The 19395-nt window shown below is 33.7% G+C and overlaps 1 protein-coding gene across 4 annotated transcripts in view; it reads right to left on the bottom strand.

The window, feature by feature from the left end:
• Gld (Glucose dehydrogenase) overlaps positions 1 to 19395 on the bottom strand; it is a 32195-nt gene that overhangs the window by 6172 nt on the left and 6628 nt on the right. Inside the window, exons 1-3 of one of the 4 annotated variants that reach the window (XM_065345632.1) lie at positions 9160 to 9384; positions 7331 to 7569; positions 5423 to 5602 (exon numbers count right to left, since the gene is read on the bottom strand). In XM_065345632.1, coding sequence (XP_065201704.1) covers positions 5423 to 5602; positions 7331 to 7569; positions 9160 to 9196 — 456 coding nt within the window. In that variant the 5' untranslated portion in view covers positions 9197 to 9384. Of the gene's footprint in view, positions 1 to 5422; positions 5603 to 7330; positions 7570 to 8031; positions 8246 to 8638; positions 8795 to 9159; positions 9385 to 19395 lie in introns of those variants that run through there. The other 3 variants (XM_065345633.1, XM_065345631.1, XM_065345634.1) reach the window with 3 other exon arrangements.

Here is a 19395-nt window from a genome sequence, read left to right as displayed (position 1 = left end):
AGAAAAAAAGGGGTAGTTTTGAAAATGGGACAAATAAGAATGTTTATGTCATTATTTTCTCAACTCATGTTACAAGTGTGCTCATTTTTTAAATTATTTTTTTAAAAATAATAATAATACATAACTATATCTATGTAATAATGGTGTCAATTTTATTATGAAACATGGATATGAATTGGGTTTGAAAGGTAGGGTGAAAAAAACCATCTATGGCAGTAAATTCATTGCATTGAAATGCTAAATAACTGAAGGACTCCTCTAATATCGAGAAAGAATTTCTTGGGTTGCTATGAATTGAAGGTCCTGCTTGTGATACCCATGTGTTTTCAAGTACCTACATATTTAGGACTACTTATGCATCCTTTTTACTGCAATTTTACATATTTTATATGTATGTAGGTACTCTGTATATAGCGTTACTCTACGCGAGTTTATTTGCCATCTACTAAAGACGCCAGTAAGTTACATATCTAAGTATCTTACCAGCTATCTGCCCAGTGCCTACCACCTGAATGTATCATTTGCCAAAAAAAAAAAAAAAACACTACCTATATACCTACCTTTAATACCTATGCACAGCACAATTACATGCTAGTTATGAAAATTTATTCATCCGATACCTCCCTGTACGCGTCACGTCCAATACCACGTCTCATTTATCTCGACGTTCGTGTCAATTTAGCAATTGCACGTTAATTATTGTGTTTAACAGTACCTATATCTTAAAGTGAGAGAAAACTTTAGAAGGAATATCATCTGACGATGGCGAACGTAAGCGCCGCCGCCGTGCCGTGTGTACTGGGTACACTGTACATCCCACAAGGAAATTAGCGTAGGTAATCGCCGAGTATACTAATGATTGGTTTATACAATTAAATGCATTCGATGCCTCTTTTTTTTCGCTAATTATAGACTCGAATGCATTTACCTTAATTACGTCAGTAAGCTTTTTTTCCGGTTTTGGTTAAGTGGCTGAGTGAGTTTCGGAACAGTATAATCTTTCCGTTTGAATATAGTATTTAGATTGTTAAGATTATCGAGTGTTCCCAATGCTCTTAGCGTACCTATACTTTGACGTTTATTTGCTTTTATTTTGATTTTTTCCCCTGACATTTCATTACCATCCCACAATCAGAAATTGGAACTATTGAAGGGATCGATGAAGATGCCCAATGTTTGGGCCTTGAGGCTGTTTGACAAGCACTGAAGTACCAAACTGCAAAAAACAAACTTAATCCCAAACAAGTCTTCAAGTATCAGAATTTGAAGCGAATTAAGGGGATAAAAATAAAATTTTAATTCGGATTTTCGACAAGTACCCCTGGATTTGACCTAAAAAATTTCAGCTCCTTACGCTAATTAGGGCGAGTTCCGGTCGCGAAAATCACTTTTTCAGATCCAGAAGGGCACAAAAAAAAATAAAAACAGATGGAACATATCCTCAATCTTTTTTTAGAACTTTAAAACGCTTTAAAAAGAGGATAGAAAAACTAATAATCTACAATAAACATTGATACTTATTCAGTCAATTCTTAAAATTTACGATATAAATTCCAAAATCTCATATCAAAAGGGGGTGGTGGAAGGCGGCTGACAAGAGGTTAACAATGCGAAAATATATAATTTTCGTCTTTCTAATTGACCATGAAGCATGACAAAAAATTGTCATGAAATGTTCTTGAAAAGACGTAATCAAAATTCAAGCTTTTCGTTTCAACATCGAATGTTGCAAAAGCTCGTACTTACAATTAGTTCAGAATTATGAAGAAGGAAAAACGCATAAAAATAAAACTAAATTCAAGATGAAGGAGGAAACTCATCAAAACAACTCACAATAACTTAATAATCGATTAACATAAAAAAAAATTGAAATAGAAATGAAAGTGAAAATATGAAAAAATTCTGGTAGTACCCAGCAAAAAATATTCATGGGTAGGTATAAGTAGTCTTGTACCTATACGTTTTATCGACTACATTTTTGCGTTTTTTAAAAAAAATCTGAGTAGCGAGAAGAAGGAAAGGGAAGCAGCAAATACATATGTATTTAAAAACTAAAAACTTTACCACAACTTTTCAAGGTTATCTTTTAAAAATTTCAAAATTCCACCGAATTCCAAGAAAATTTTACTCTATTTTACGTATTTTTCAGAATTATAACAAAAATCTGTAATGTTTGAAATTTTTAATTAGGAAGGAAAAAGGAGAGGGGAAATATTAACCCGAAAAGCTCAAAAACACATTCGTACAATATAACCTTTTGAGGCTATTACAAAAATATTTACGCTTTACCAAATTCCAAAAAAAAAAAAAAAAAAAAAAAAAAAAAAAAGGCTGAGAAAAGGAATAAACATCAGAATTTTTTGCGGTTCACCTATTGTTCATTACCCGCCATAACGTATGTTTCTTCGATTTTTTTTGCTAAAAAAAAATGTTCTATAATGAAGTTGAAAAAATGATGTGTACCTACCTAACCAATTTAAAAAATGTTCACCAAAAAAATGTTTTTTTTTCAAAGATTTGTTTAATTTAACAGTGTGCCCTTATTGAATGATGATCACATCCCTAAATAGGCAGAGGAGGAGAGGAAAGAGGGGGAAAAAACGTTATTTCCCTCCCGTGATCGTTGATGTGAAAAATATACTTAATTTCATCGCTGCTTTTCATGGAGAAAAGCGAGCACAGAAATTGTAGTATTTTTGCGTTCTTTCATAAATGAAATGGAGTTTTTAAAAAACTTCAACAGAGATTTTGTTTTTAAAGGAACTTTAATCGATGAAGTTTTAAAATAATAGGTACCTAACGTGCTGTTTACAAGATGATAATTTCGAGCAATGATTCTTACTTGAAAACTACGAAAAACATGAGAAATTGCGCATTTTGAATATACCCCTAGAAAAATGAGTGTGGGTAGCTAGGTACATTACATATCTATGTACTTACATATCTTTTGAAATTAAGAAAATGAATCAAAAGGACAATTTTTAAAAGCTTCTAGTGAGGGGAGGGGGATTGGAGCAGAAGTTTTACATCTATGAGTAAATAAAATGGGTATCTAACACCTATTCATATTTTCGTAGTAATTTCCATAAATATTTGGTCAACATTTATTATTTCTATTATTTTTTAGCGAAAAGCATGAAATGTAGAAAAATAGCATTTTTACTCTCTCCTTCACCGAAAAAAGTACCAAGGTCCAAGAGTAAAAAATTATCAGCATAGATATGTTTGGGGTAGAATATCTTTACAAGAACCACTGGGTATCTAGTCAATTTTTAAAATTTTAAAATATTTTTGGATCAGAGTCGGATTTTAATGTGAATTAGGGAACATATAGTAGGTTAGGTGGCTCTTAAGAGATAATTTTAAAATGAGCAGGTCACAGGTAATTATTAATTAAGTAGGTACGTAATTTTTCAAGTAAAACGTTGTGATTTTGGACATATAAGAGGTTGAATCAGAGGTACCTAGGCAATTTTTCCGCGTCGTTTTGAGACCTAAAATGTTATTTTCAGTGATTCACCTCACTTCGTCCTTCCACCCCACTTCCACCAGCTACAAATGCCTTTGAATGAAAAAACTCTTCAAATATCGTGGTATTCCTGTTATATTATTTACAGTTATAGATTTATTAATTGGTTGTCCCGAATTCAACTTTATACTTCACATACTTCACACAATTTTTTTTCAGGTTCTCTTCTCTACCGATCATATTCTCGACAATCCAGTTTCCATCTTCCTTACATTACTCTTCCGCTATTCGTATACTTGTTCGGGTTTTCCACACATTCCTGTATCTACGTTCTTTAAATAGGTATCGAGAAAAAATTACCTTCGAGCGATGCTTTTTTTTTCAAAAATAAACAAACGTCGAATATCTGCAATCTTGTCTGACTTTCCAGCAAAGTAAGTAAATTCACACAAACTATACAGTATCAGCGTAGTATGTTTAAATGTATAGTAATATACACTGGCCTGGTAAACCATCTCATTATAATATGCTCACGAAACGACCTCAGTAGGGAATTTTTTCCGGCTAGATTTGGCCCTGTGTAGCGTGTACGCGAGCAAATTGCTCCAATAAACCGCCTACGTAACACTTAACATTGATTCTAATCGTCCATTGTTATGCGTAAATGACGTAATAACGATTTGGTGATAAATTGATGCGATAAAGTGGAGTGATTTTTGGCATCATTTGTACAATTATTATTTTGTAGATCATTGGTATTTGGTAGGTACTAGGTATACACGGTAGATCATAAACGATACGCAAATTTAACAAATTGACTACACAAATTTACATACATATATACAGGTATGCAGATACAAATATAATTATGTGGTTGTGATTGAAACTGCTTATTTTTACAGTTCTTAGGGATGTTGTTTTATACGCAGACAAATTTCAGATCTTTGGGTCGATGACAAATCGAGAGTGAGAGCACTTTATTTACCTACAGAAATCGAAGGAAAAAATTCAGAGTAAATGTGGCAGTGGCATTATTATTGGAAAACTGGTCAACAATGTCTACCTTCACCTATGCGTTTTATACAGGTAGACGATCATATTGAAGTACACGTATGTACATACATATGTGTTCCTATAATGTATACCTACCTAGATATAGGTTTAGTTTAGATACCTACATTCGTATTATATCATAGTAGCCTACGGATGAAATATATACGAATAAAAACATTTTTCAATTCGCAAACACTGATACCAGCGTAATGATTGACGTTAATTATTGTACGGTTTATTATTAAATTTACTTTTAGCGAGAGAGTTTCATGGAACGTGACACATTGTTGAACTTCTCAATATTAGTATAACCGACGACTGACTATTTACATAATTCTAGGCAAATGTACCTATCTATATTAAATTTATATGTTTATACTATTAAATTTTATTAAAGTAGTTCGCACGATGTACCTATTCGATTTTTTTTTCACAATAGCCATCACCACAAAATATCTACGTATGCAGAGAACGTGTTATGCAGGCAATAGGCATACGTAGTTTATTTTGTTCCTTAACCCGAGGGCATCAATGTACCTACCTAGTACCTACAGATGGACCCAGTTCTTTAAACTTGTACAGATTGCTTTTTTCCAAGAGTAAGTACTATACCTATAGGAAGAAAAAAGGGTCATTGGGATATTTTCACGCTCAACAGTCCATAAAATAAATGCCGGTGTTACTTTGAGAACACATTATTGTTGTTGGTTTGACGTAGGTACTGGTAGTAGGTACCTATACACATCGGGTATACCTAAGTATATTTTCCGCCATTCAATTATGGTAGGTGAATTGATAATAATTTGAAAATTTACCGAATTAAACGCTACTTTATAGTTTATCTACAGGTAAGTACAAGTATTAAGCGAGTAGGTAAATTTTATGGTGAATTTACGTTACCTTTCCTCGAGGCCAATAACAACGTCTTTCCTTATCATCTAGGCATGCCATTTCTTCAGGTTCCGTCTTGAATCCCCAGTCTATAGGTGATCCAATGAAATTTAAAAACATAGATGGTACTTGAGTCCCAGTAGGTTCATCTAATCCGGCTTCAATTAATAATACTCTCCAATGAGGAACCTAATTAATTAAACAAAATATATTAGCTGTTGTGAATATACATTCAAATGAACTTACAGTATGTTTCAGAAACCTCAAATGCAATTAATAGCATTTTTTGAACGATTGATGATGACTAGATAAAGATATGCATGACCAGTAAAATGAGACACCTTATATATTGAAGGGCCTATCGACGCGGTATCTTCAAAATACTCTAAATTGAAAATTTTAAGAAGAAATCTTGACAAAATTTTTTGATGAAAAATAAAAAAAGGTCCGCAGCTAAAATCACTATAATAAGTACCTACTTATCCCAAATTAAAGGAGTTACAGCCAATTGAAAATGTATAAAGAAAATTCACAAATTTAAAGCTCTTGAAAAAAATCAAGTATTTTCTGATCATGAGTTATGGTACAGTTTTTGGAGACGAACAAAAAAAGTTCGATAGAAAAATGACCGTTCTTCAAAATTCCATGAAGATGCCAACATTATGGCGATTAAAATTTGTGCTCCTTTGAAAATTAGAGCTTATGACTTTCTTAAACCATTGGCTCCTAGACTCTGTCCTGCTAACAGTCAAATTTCAGAAAAACCAAATACGAGTACAAAGGAAATCAGTTTTTCATGTACTCGTATGTAAGGTACGAGTTGAAAAACAAATTCCATTCAGATGTATGACTATTATGTATCGTTAGACATTAATAAAAAGTACTTCCAATGACGATTTAAAAAATTTCCGTCTGCATACTGGGTGTCCCGAAAATCAATAAACGAAATTTTTTAAAGAAATTCACATGGAAAAATTCAAGAAAAAATCATCCGTCATTATGTTCTTGTTTTTACGACCCCTTGATTAATATTACCTACTATATCAAAATATCATTGTGACAAACGACAAAAAAATCTTATTTTGGAAGCATCATCACTGGTAATTTTGAATCGTGAATTTATGAAACGTGAAGTGATGAAAACGTTTTTATTTGAAAAGTCGATAGGAGCATAAAATGAACTGAAAATAGTTGATCCTTTTCTACCCTCCATATACATAGCTCACTTGGAACTATGTATTCCAAAGATTTAAAACGATGAGAACCCACAGAGCCGGTTCCAAAAATTATTCGATCGATAAGAATGTATTAGGTGTTTTTGAATGAAAACGATATTTATTACGCAGAAACTTTCACATTCTGTGTTCGAACTTCGAACTTGAAATTTTTCAAACATGGGTACTTAGACTTACGCATAAAAACTAATTTTATGATTTCAATTGATTATAGAACAGACACAGAGGGTATAGTTTCGAACAGATTTCATTTCAATAAAATAGGATACCTATTTTCAAAACCAGTTTTTATTCATTCCTAAAAAAAAAGACAAGAAAATTGTCAATTGTGATCGTAGAGAAATGAAAAATGGACTGTTTCGTTTCATTTGAGAGTTTTGGAAAGAAACTAAAAGAACCGTTTGGAAACTCTCCGCCACCTCCATCCATCATTTTTTTTCACCGCCAAAATAGATAAACAAAAGTTAAAAGATGAAGAATACTTATTTCTTGCTGTTTTTGTATCGTTATCGTCAGATGTTCAAAAGTTATCAGTACTAATACCTAAGAATATTATTATGAATTTGAAACTTTGGAGACATTTTGTATACATTTCTTTCGTGGACTACGTGGACTATATAGGTCTAGGTACTCATAGATGTATAAATATAGGTAAGTAATGTAAACATGATGGAAAAGTTACCTCAGAAAGTCGACTAGCAACCACAGCACCGGCAGATCCGCCTCCTATTACGATAAAGTCGTATTCGGTATCCAACATTACTCGAGATTTAGGCCGATTACATGGATCTTCTAGATCGCATTGTGATCTAATAAATACTTCCAGTAATCCCATAAATATCATAAACGCCGAACCTCCGCACGTACTGGCCAACGTTGGCCCCGGCTCGGTGGCCGGACAATTGCAGCTCATGTTTATTCCTGCAAAGGTAAAAAGAGACATTTTTTGTAAGTAAAAAATAACTACCTAGATCTACTCGTACAGCGGTAAGTACTTCATTTTTTTGCAGAATAACTACTCGCGAACGCGATGCGACGCGAAAATACTCGTATACTTGACGCGACGTTTAATTATAACATCGAACACTCTTAATAATGTACTTAATGATGGAATAAGTTGGCGATGATATTTGAGTGCGGTCAAACGTGAGACCGCAACCATCTTCTATAATGAAAATAATTACAAAATCGCTCTTTTTGGGGAGGGCATCCTTATCACGAATGGCTTCGTTAATGATCACGAATTATCGTGTTCAATGTGTAGCTGTCTCTTTTTCTCTTTCTCTGCATCTTTGCATAGATTGTGCGTAAAACGATAGTATGGTTCTTATAGCTCCAGAACTACATCTATACCTATTAGCTACGCGCGGTTTATGGATTTACCTTTGTGTCTTTGTATCCATGAGAGAGTGCTCGCGAGTGCAGATGATAGATTTTTTTGTTTGTTTAAATGGCTACGTTGTTTATGTTTAATCGTTTCCTCAATTATGCATGTAGACTGGCTAGAGAGATGGAGAATTTTATTGTAGAATTTAGTGAGAAGAAGATAAGATCGTTTGTTATCAATTTTATTGTTGGCCATAGTTGACAACAAATCGTGGGAAAAATTGTCGCCAAAATATGCCAATAGGCCTACTCATACGTTGTTTGAAGCCTTGTTCGAACTCGCACACAGGGGAGCGATTAAATCAAATATGGGGACTTGAAATTTTTCAAGCAACATTTAGATACATTTGAGAAAATTAAATCTGAACGAAAAAAATCATCAAAACACCGGAATACTAAATTCAGTCTTGAGATAAATCGCCCAATTGACGTGACGACGTGTCGAGAAAAACATGAAAAAATGTCTTTTGGGCACGATTAAAACACGGTATAACTATCGTTGCTTATTTAAAAATTTAAAAGGCACTGATTTGAAAAAATTTGGAAAATTTTTCAATAGGTACATAGGAAAAACATCATATAGGTACGCAAGAAATTCACTTACTCGGAGAAAACGACTGAAAATCTAACTCCCCCATCTCACCTAGCTTAAATATTCAACACAAAACAAAATCGAATCGCGTCAAGCATTTACGATCATCCGGTTAAATCACAATTTACAAAATGAGATGAAGATTACATGTTCACGTTCGATTTATAGTACCCATTGAAAACGAAACACGAGGTTTTTCACACTCCGTTAATAAACAAAGTTCAAAGTTTTTTCACGAAAAAAGCAATAGAATCGAATTAGAAATTCCCTCTATGACGCAGGCAATTAACATATCCAAGCCAACACTTTCAAAGTCAACAATTTCAATGTTACGGAACATGTGATTCGATTATAAAAATTAAGTAAACGTTGATACGTATTTCTACAATGCCAAAAATATTATGTTATATTGCTATTAAAAGTAAACGTTCAAAGTTTTATAAATTCTCATCCGCCATATACCTACCTACTCATCGTGCTCCTAATAAAAAAAAAAAACCTTTAAAATACTCGTAAAAAAAAACTATACGTACTAGGACCCATATTAATAAAATCGGGTATAGCCTCCATGTTGAAATTGGTTCCAAAAATAAACTTATCTATTCAAAAAAAAAAAAAAAAAAAAAAAACTCAAAGTATAACACGACGCGAAAAACACACACGTAACTCGATCATCTTATATACTGAAATTTTCATCGAAAATCATCCCGGTTTAGTCGTTCAGTTTCCGATGCACACTAGCTCTTCTTACTCTTTCCGAATAAACTGGAATATAAAAATTTTAACCTTGAAAGAATTTCAACACACTAATGTAGAAATACACGGGTAGCGAAATATTGATGAAATTGAAAAGCATTTTCTCAACAAAGTAATGTACCTAACAATACAATTATGTAGGTACGATACACGCATAAGGAAATGCGTTATAACGGTATTGGCCGACGAATAATAAAACCATAATTGACCTTTGCAATGATAAAAATTATATAGTTTTTCATAGATAACGCTACGAAGGCTTCAATAATATAGGTACCTACACCTTGTCTATGCAATCTTTGGCACAATTTTAAATTTAATTGTTGCTTTGGTACTGAAATTTACTTATTTTACGAAATTAATTTACATACAAGGAAGTAAATTCGCCGCCAGATTAATTTAGATAACTATAGACAAGTGAGATTCTATAGTCTAGCTAATTTTATATCTATTTTAATAGTCAAGACTATGCGCATCAAGGCGAATAAATTACTCTTGTGGTTCCCACAGAACACGATAGAACAACTGAAATACACTCGATTGAAAATATTTTGTCAACGTTTTCAACGCATTATTCACTGAAATAAATCGAAGAAGTTGCTCTTACATTTTTTTTTTTTTTTGGCAGACTGCACGTTTTTATTCGTTTTATTATCCTCAAAATTAATATACAGTGTACTAAAAATTAAAACGCCTATTCCTAGAACCTCACCTAGTTCTCAATTAACACATTAACATAATTTTTAAAATTCTGACATTCTGTCTAATTTCACCAGAGGAAAAAAAGTCTTTCTAAATAACACTACAATTAGTAGGTAGGTTTTCGTATTCGAATGCCTATGCTACGCAGCGTCGTCGTAGTTTTTTGATACGCAAGCATGACTAATTATTCAAACTTATAAATAAAAACAGAAAAAAAAACACGAAAAAAAGTAACTCCAAAGAATAAAAGTAATCCAGAATGACATTTTAATTAAAAAGATATTTATCTAACGAAGACGCACATCTCACATAGTGGTTAACGTATTTTAAATGCGTGACGTGTTTGTTTAATTTTGTTTTCCATCTTACTCATAGTACCTAGTACCTACCTAGTACCTATGCATTTACCTGAGTGCAGAGAAAAGAGAGGTACCTCTGTCTATCCTACTACGACGTTAGGTTATAGTCTACTTTATCTTTAAGAGCGTTTTACAATAAATAAGTGAGTAGGTCTACGAATACACACTCGTGGAAAATCGAGTAGCAAAAAACTTACCACGTTTAGTTAGGTAGGTACTATTTTGCAACTGATCTAAAAGCGAGATATTTTGGATAACGGCCACTTACATAGAAAGAAAGCGTTAAAAGTTTACATAAATACTGAGATTTATGGTCGATAGTACAGTCACAGCTGTGGTGATGGTTATGATGCAATTTTTTTCACTCCTTATCACCGTTTACAATGTTGGTTCGGATGATTAATATTATATTTTTGCGGTTTTGATGTCTATTTCCTAATATTATCAGACAGTCTGCGACACTTCAATGGCTCGCAGCAAATTAGGTAGGGAGGTTAGTAAGGTACATAGATAGGTAAGAGGTAAGTTACTAACAAGGAAAACTCTAAATGACTCAGCTTGTCACCTATGTATCCATGTCATTCATTTTTTTTTCATAAGAGTGTGTTGGGGTTCACGGCGTATTTGACAACAAAAATTCAAGTATAGGTATTGGTCCTCGTAGAATTTTGAAATCTTAAAATTAATGTAAAAATTGTAGACCTACATCAAGTTGAGAAAAATGAAATGATGACTACCAACTTACTATTACTCTGGAAACCCCCAACCGTTCAAGAGCAAAGAAAATTGAAGCCTTTTTTCCAATTTTTCGTGAGTTTTCATCACTGGCGAATCAGCCAAAGTGCGTAAAAAATTATGAATTTTGATAGAATGTAATGGTAGTAACATTTTTACCACTGATGTCAACTTCGAAAACTCGAAAAAATTTGATAAGTTTTTGCCAATATTTCTCTTTTTTTGGCAATGATCACCAAAAAATTGGTGCCACCGCGGTATTCTAAAACTTTCCCCCAGATTCATAAATGATATCTTTCGATGTTTTGACATAAGTACATAATTCACATGTAATATTTGAAAAAGTAAATAGTTTTAAAAAACATTTTCATTTTCAACCGCTCAGTATACAGAACCCTAAAAGTGTTCTTGGATTTTGACAGCGAGCAAAAGCCTAGATTGACGCAAAATCTCAAATACGATTTTTCGGAACTGAGCCATTTTTTTCTCAAACAGGCTGAGTAGGAGATACTTAAAGCAAAATAGAAAAACACGATTTTTTCCGAAAATGTCCCTCTTTGAAAGTTCGTAGGTACCTCTCTTCCAAGAACTGCACCTCTCGTGCTAAAAGTTTTCTGGGTAGTATTCAACTCAAAATGAAATCTCCGCCAAATTTCAGGAAAATTCTTCGATATTTTCTTTTCGCGATCTATCCTAATGTGTATGTTTATTGAAGAAATGTAAAATCACCTATTCCTCGAAATTAGTGGAGCAAAATAAACAAAATCAAATTCAACTTACATTTTAAATAAATATACCTGATAATAATAAGCGATGGAATTTTTTATAAATAAGTTAAATCTATCTACTCGAGTAACTATACGAAGATGAAATCAAAATCAATTATTATGTACCTACTTTGGTACAGGATAGATATTCGTTAGAGACAACACTTTTAAAAATATGCCCAAAAATGATGTGGAGGAAAATTCCTTCCGTAGTACCCCCAACTTCATCATTTATGTGAAAATCTCAAGATACATACATATATGTAAAGTCACTGTCACTAGTGTCACTTAGCTGAAAAATACGCTTTATGGATTAACCTTGAGGAAACGAGCAAATCGGATTTACCTAATTTACATTTTGAACGAAAATAAAAAAAAATCGATTGATTGAGAATCTGAAAATGAATAAACAAATAAATCGTATCCACTACAAGAGTACCTATAGTACCTACCTATCTATGTAGGTACCGATTGCAAATTCATCGTGGGTTCATCATTTGAAAAACCAAGCATACAAATAGGTAATATGTACGCAGCCTGCAGGTGCATATAGTAAAAGATGGTCGAAAGATACGCAAAAATATTTGCCAGAAGCTGCCAAGAAACAGCTTTCAATTTGAGAGAAAAAAAGTTCAATCAAAATCCCTTATCTGACATTTAAATGCAAATCTACGTGAAAATATCAAAAAAGTCATCGATAGTCGAGAAATTGCACTTTATTACCAATAACCTTGGATATACGAGACGATTTTCCGGTTCCATAATTATAAAGAAGATAAACGCAGCATTTTGAATAAATATAACTTGGTTAAATACACCGGCGCGGCGAGACTTCTTTACGGTAATGGTAATTTAACGCTAAGACGGCTGTACGCTTCACGGTGATATAGATATCAGATAGAAAAAAGTATCGAAATGGTAGCCTAACTCTACCCAGTCCCATTTTACTTTCTATAAACATTTTAATACAATCTACTCGCGAATCGCGAACAATGTCAATAATTTTAACGCGAATACCATTACAAGGTTGCTATTTGTAATTAAAACAGTAGGTAATATTTCAATTTCAAATCAAAATCATACCTATACCTACCTATACACTCCAATAATACCTAATATAAATAGGGAAGTGCGCTTCATAATTCTGTACCACACAGATTTCTGCCTGTCAAATAATACTATAGTTTTTGGAAAAAACGATCGTGTAATCGTTTGATTTGAACAAGTCCTTGAATGTATATGATTAAAATTGGGATTCGCACGATTTCCCAAAGTGATATCTGCGTAGCTGCATAAATTTTAATTAGGTAGGTAGGTATGTTATCACTTTTTCAAAATACAAACTAGGTACCTATCGTACATCAGATTTTGGCAGAGCACAAATCTATACGTCGCGTTGCAGCTGGTATATCCAACTTTGAGCGTAATATCGTAGATTTCACCGTATCAACGATGAACTGTTGAGACCAGACGATGCACCCAAACAATGCCAAGGTCGTAGGAACCGTTAAGTTCAACTCATTGTGTTTCAGCACACAGCACCGAGCACCGAGCACCGAGCAATAATATCGTCGCCGTCGCTGATCGTCATCATAGTCGGAATTGTAATCACATTCGTGTATTTTGGCACTTGAGATTATGAAGTTTGATTACGGTGAAAATACACGCATTATTTAATTCGACGCTGATTCTGATTCTCATTTTCACAAATTGCTTTCACATTTATAACGATTAAAACTGCTATCGAGTGCGAATAGATTCGATAGGTTTTCATTTCATATTGGCTTAGCGCGATGGATGAATCATCGACTCATTGTGTTGAAAAATTTGCGATCTTTGGCGAGAATTTCTCTTCTCTTTTGAAGTCCAATCTTCGCGATGAAAACTGCCAATTGGAGAAGATCTGCACATGATGCGTTGGACACGGATCTAGCTGGGTAGGTATACTGTATGATGTTTCCAAGAGAAGGGCATGGAAATGTGTCGTCGAAAAATCAAGAGGAAGTCTTAACTTAGGAGATCTTTAGATGAGAAACCTTTCTCACGGATCTGCTAATCGGCCATTTTAGAGGTTATCAAAACAAAGGGGTCTATTTTACAAAAGATCTGCAACCAGGCGGCCGTCTCCGTTCCTGATTGCGTTCGTCTTGGGCGCCTTTTCATTTAATCTAACTATCAATGCTTCATTCCGTTGATTCGTGTTGAAAAAATGGCAAAACTAACAACCTAAACTCAATTTTTTGACCGCGGGATTGAATATCTTTCTTTAGAGGTAGGTATACACTTTTAAAAGTCCAATTAATTCGTTAACAATTCAATCATTTTACGTCCAAAGTGCCAAAAGTTGATTTTTGTTCTATCCTGTGGCTAATGGATTTAATTTGATGACCCAAAAGCTGCGTTCCTCCATCGCTTTGCTCAATTTTCATGATATGCCGGATTCCAAGCCGTTGTATGTAGGAATGTTAAGCAGTCAGAGTAGTCACGACTGACAAATTATGAGTTAAACCATTTTCTTATTTTTTCTTCTACGATAAGGCAAAGTAGCATCGCACTCTTCTGCCCGAAGCACGTGCCCATGGCCTTCATTAGGCAATTTCTGCGTTTTTTTGCCCATGGAACGTACATTATTCGCCCACTGATCCACATTTTAAATGCTTCTAGTCCTTTTATCGCCACTGTCTATCTCATGTGACTATAAATTTGAATTTTTGTTTCGCCTGTTTAGCCGACTCTCTGGTCCTATTTGTCATTCAGTAATCAGCATCGTGCTTCTCTCGAGGTGTCCGACTCCGATTTTTGCGGAATTGCGATTTTTGAAAAGAGCATGGTTTAAAACTCCCGTAACCAAAATTTCAGGTGCCCAAATTGATTTTTCAATTTTTGGTAAATTTTTGAAAAAAGTGTAGGTACACTTATTCAGTAAAAATGAGAATGAAATCAACTCCCTCCAGAGGTGGCAGTCTAGATTTTTCCGGGTGCAGCGAAACTAGTATTAAAACGTCGTGTTGATTTTTATTCTTGGGTGTAGTCAGGAACGAAATTTGAATTCTTTGGGAGTGAGGGAGGGAGGGAGGGAAGGAGGGAGGGGACTAGTGTCAATTGAGAACTTTCTAATTACGGGTAGCATTAGAAAAAATGCCAATCTTTCTGAATAAAATGGTGACTTTTTAGAATAAAATAAAAGATAAAACATACCCATATGTAAGGATTTCAACTTCTTTTTTTTTAAACATTTTTGCAAATTTGAAACCAGAAATTTTCTAATTTTGGAAAATAGAAACAAATTAACGCGAGCGAAGCGAAGGCAAAATTTTTTGAAAATTTGAATGGTACGAGACGTAAAAAGAACACATTTTCTTATGTGAGGAGTTCATTTTGTTGGCTTCAATATTTTTTGAATTTGAATGAGAAGGCAGAATTTTTCGAGAATGTGTAATCCAAGAATTTGACATCTTTATTATTTTTACAGAATAGGCTCAAGTGTACACTTTTTGAAAAAATCATAAAAAATCGCCAAACATCGTAAATTTTGTAGATTTTTAAAAAATTTGTCAAAAATCGAGAAATCAATTTGAGCATCTAAAATTTTGATTATGAGAGTTTCAGACCATATACTCTTTCTATAAATCGCAATCCCATTCAAATCTGAGATGGACATCTCGAGAGGTTTCCTTGTTAGATATTTGAACTGATTCATCCTTTCGACAAATTCGACCTCCTACCATTCTGAGATCAATTGTGCATGAGAAAAGATTTCTCTTGGCCTCGAATTCTTAAACTTTTTTTTACATACCTAATTCAATATTCTACACCATTCAACCAGAAAAATATCAATAGGTAATTGACTTGAATACTCCTTTGAAGGATGAAGAGCAATACAATGATGATATGCTCTACAGTTTTCTTTACCAACTTATTGCACGAAGCGGGCTGCAAAAAATTAGGAATTACTCACTCAGATCGATTCATTCATCATAGCCTTTTTCATTCATACCTACATGTATGTACATTGATTGTTAAGAAGGAAGATGAAAAACTGAGGTTGCTGTCAAACAAACGTAAGTAGGTAGATAGAGGTACCTTCCGCATATAGCGGCTGTAGTTTCGTTATTTTTGTTTTGGACAAGTTACTCTATGTACTTGATCACTGATCAGCCACCAAAAGGGATTCCCATTTGCCTCCCTCTACAAATCCTCCTGTATAAATCCCTCAACCGACGGGAAATTCTAACAAAACTTTTCTTTACGCAACCCGTCAACGTCGGTCAGTTCGATTCCGATCGCCATTAGGTAAGCACCTGACGAATATGGTATTTCGAAAAAATTACCCATTTCCTGAGCCGGCCAAGTGAATCGTAACAGTTGTTGTAATTGTTTTATATTGTTTATAAACGATGGTCGCAAGTTGCCCAACATTTGTGGATACCATTTTTTTTTCTTTTTTTCTTCGTACGTGCACATGCTAGGCTAGATAACGGATATTGTCGGGTTACTTAATCATATTTTATTCGCCACATTACGAAAAAAGGTATAATAATTTTCGTATCGTATCTATCGCTAAATCGTAAAAAAATATATTCAAATTAATGTCAAATTGCACACGCGAATTCTTATTCCTGTATTGCCGGTCTCTCGATCTTCGTTATAGTGATTTGGTTCGAGCATTTTTCTATGTATACAATATTTTACATGTTTTTAAAACTGATATAAATCTTTCGAATATGGACGTCTGGTCGAGTTTAAATTACGTATAGCAAGGTTACCAGTATACACAACCGACTATATCATATTTGCTTATTAATTATTTCCACTCGGCGGAGGATGAAACCAGGTCTAGCGATGAAATTTTGTCTTAGCCATTTTCAGCGTTATAGGTAGGTAGACTTAACCTAAGACAACATCGGTCTACAAACTTTTTCTACTTTCTTGCGATGATTCTGGTTAAAGTTACGCGAATATTACATCAACGCGTACCACACCACACGTACGAATGTAATTTCTTCCTAGTTTTAAACATTTTATATTATAATAATATATAGGTAGGTCTAGGTACCTATAGCAGCTCCCTAAAATAACATGTAGATCATAAGATCTTTCATTTAACGACTTGAAGAAATTTCTATAGTTTGACGTCGATGACTCGTCAACTCATTGGAATTCCAAAGCATTCGTAAATCTACGAGACGCTCTCGTAGAAAACGTAGGCTATCGTCTTCTCTCCAATTTTTCCGCTTCAACGTTTAATTTTCAGTCAAGGTTTCCACACCTTGCGCCGACCTTAATGGTGCGTTAATCGATTTATCGTTCGACGATTTCAATAAATTAATTCGCGTTAAATTGAAACTACCGATATAAACGATGCGAATCGTTCGGACAATTAGCAAGATTAATAATCACATCAAATAATGAAAAAATTGGTAGCCAATGAACTAGCCAAAACAACACCTAATTACCTATTAAAGTGACGTAATTTCTGGTACGATGACACCCGATCTAATGACATACCTACTCGTATGTATACATTGGGCTCATGGGCTGTTTTTTTTAATCGTATGTATTTGATCGTACATTTTGACGATTAAATGACTCGAAGCGAATTATGGAGTTTGAAGAAAAAAAAGAGGTCATTTCAAATATTCGCTTATTGTTTACAATACAACAAATTAAATCGATAAACCGTTCGTAAATCGATGCGGGTAACAATACGAGCAATACGATGAATTAAATGAGTATTGTCGTGACATAGCCTCAGGTAACCTATCTGCTGCGTTTGCTGCAGCTCTACAGATGCCTATGATATAAGCCAGCATTTAATACGCTGGATCGTATTACAAGATATCGAAAAGTTCAACCTTTATTCGAACCTACTTAAGTACAAGTTCGCGAGTATCTATAATTATTATTCTAACGTACCTAGGTATCGCAGTTTACAATGAAACCAGATTTTGTGAAAAAATCTTATCTTCACAAATATCTGTTTACAGTTGTAGCAGCAAAAAAAGAAAAGTGAATTTTTCATTGATATCTACTAAAGATGACCTAGCCGTAGAAATCAGAAAATAATGGGTTTAAAATTATATACACAACAGATTTTTAATCGTACGATTTTTTTCATTTTATATTTTTTCACTGATTGAAAAGTGATGAAACTATAATGAAATTGCTCCCTCCCTCCCTTTCTCCAGCCCCTTTATATTTTCTCTTCGGCTATTGCTGGATTTATGAATGGACTAGTCATCACCACGAGGAAATTACCGTCAAAGTTAGCATCAAGTTTTTTCTACAAATGCTAACAATATTGAAAGCAAATTTTTGAAAAAATCCTAACAAGGGAACCAATTGGCCACTCAACCGCCGATTCTAAATTTTTTTACCAGAGAAGAAGAATTCGTAAGCCATTTCTGAAAGAAATTTTCAACTATCCAAATGTAAAATTGGTGGTTCTACCTAGTACCTACTACCTAGACCTACCTATAGTGTTTTAGATTTTCTAAAATTATCCGAAAATGGTACAATTTGATTTTAAAAAATCAAATGTTCACTTAATACTTAGGTAGGTATTCCAGAAAACCATATTTATGGTTATTTTAAAATTGCAATCAAATTTAGAGACCGAATTTTCACCTAAGTAAATATTATGACAATATTTTTTGAGGGCTCAATTTTTTTTCAAATGCCTCAAAATCTGGAAATGCGTGATTAGTCAGCCACATTCTGAGAATTTTCTTTCTAGGTCGTGTATTCCAACGTTTTACCCTCTCAAGAAATCATTAATTCCAGTTTTTCAGCTCAAAATTGAATTTTAAATTTCTTTTACAAAGTTCGTCAACTTGATGTACCTATGTAGTTTTTTCATCACCTAGATGCCTCTATCAACAGTAAATAAATAGAGAATGTTTCAGAAGGAAGTATGGAGAAGAGGAGAAAGGTGATTAAAAATCTACGAAGGGCTATCCATGAAACCTTTTTTAAAATTTTTTCAAGCATATCTTCTGAGCAAAACACACATTTTCAGCTTTCAAACAGCACTTTTGGTCACTTCTTTCAGAGGTGAAATTATGAAAAAATGTATAATAGGTACCCACAAATTAAAAAAGAATCAAAAATGTACATTTATAAAAATAACGCAAGATTTTTTTTTTCGAATCAACTTTTGAAGTACGTACATACCAGGTAAAGTTAGATTCATTATGGCTTCAAATTTAAAAAGAAAAAAAAATTAAAAAGCAATCATCGTATAGTACTAAAATATTAGATAAAATTACGGGTTTTCAGTGCATTACTCCAGAAAAACATTTCGTTAAAACAAAAACTGAAGACTATAAAATATTCATCATATTGGTCGGCGCTGGCGATCTCATTTCGAGTCACATCTACACACGTAGGTATCGCCTAAGCTGATTTGCCAATCGGAAAACTTACACGAAGGATCACTTTTCTCAATCGA

The sequence above is a fragment of the Planococcus citri genome, chromosome 1 (assembly GCF_950023065.1).
Source record: "Planococcus citri chromosome 1, ihPlaCitr1.1, whole genome shotgun sequence".
NCBI classification, from domain to species: Eukaryota; Metazoa; Arthropoda; class Insecta; order Hemiptera; family Pseudococcidae; genus Planococcus; species Planococcus citri.
This window is presented reverse-complemented; position numbering and strand designations above follow the sequence as displayed.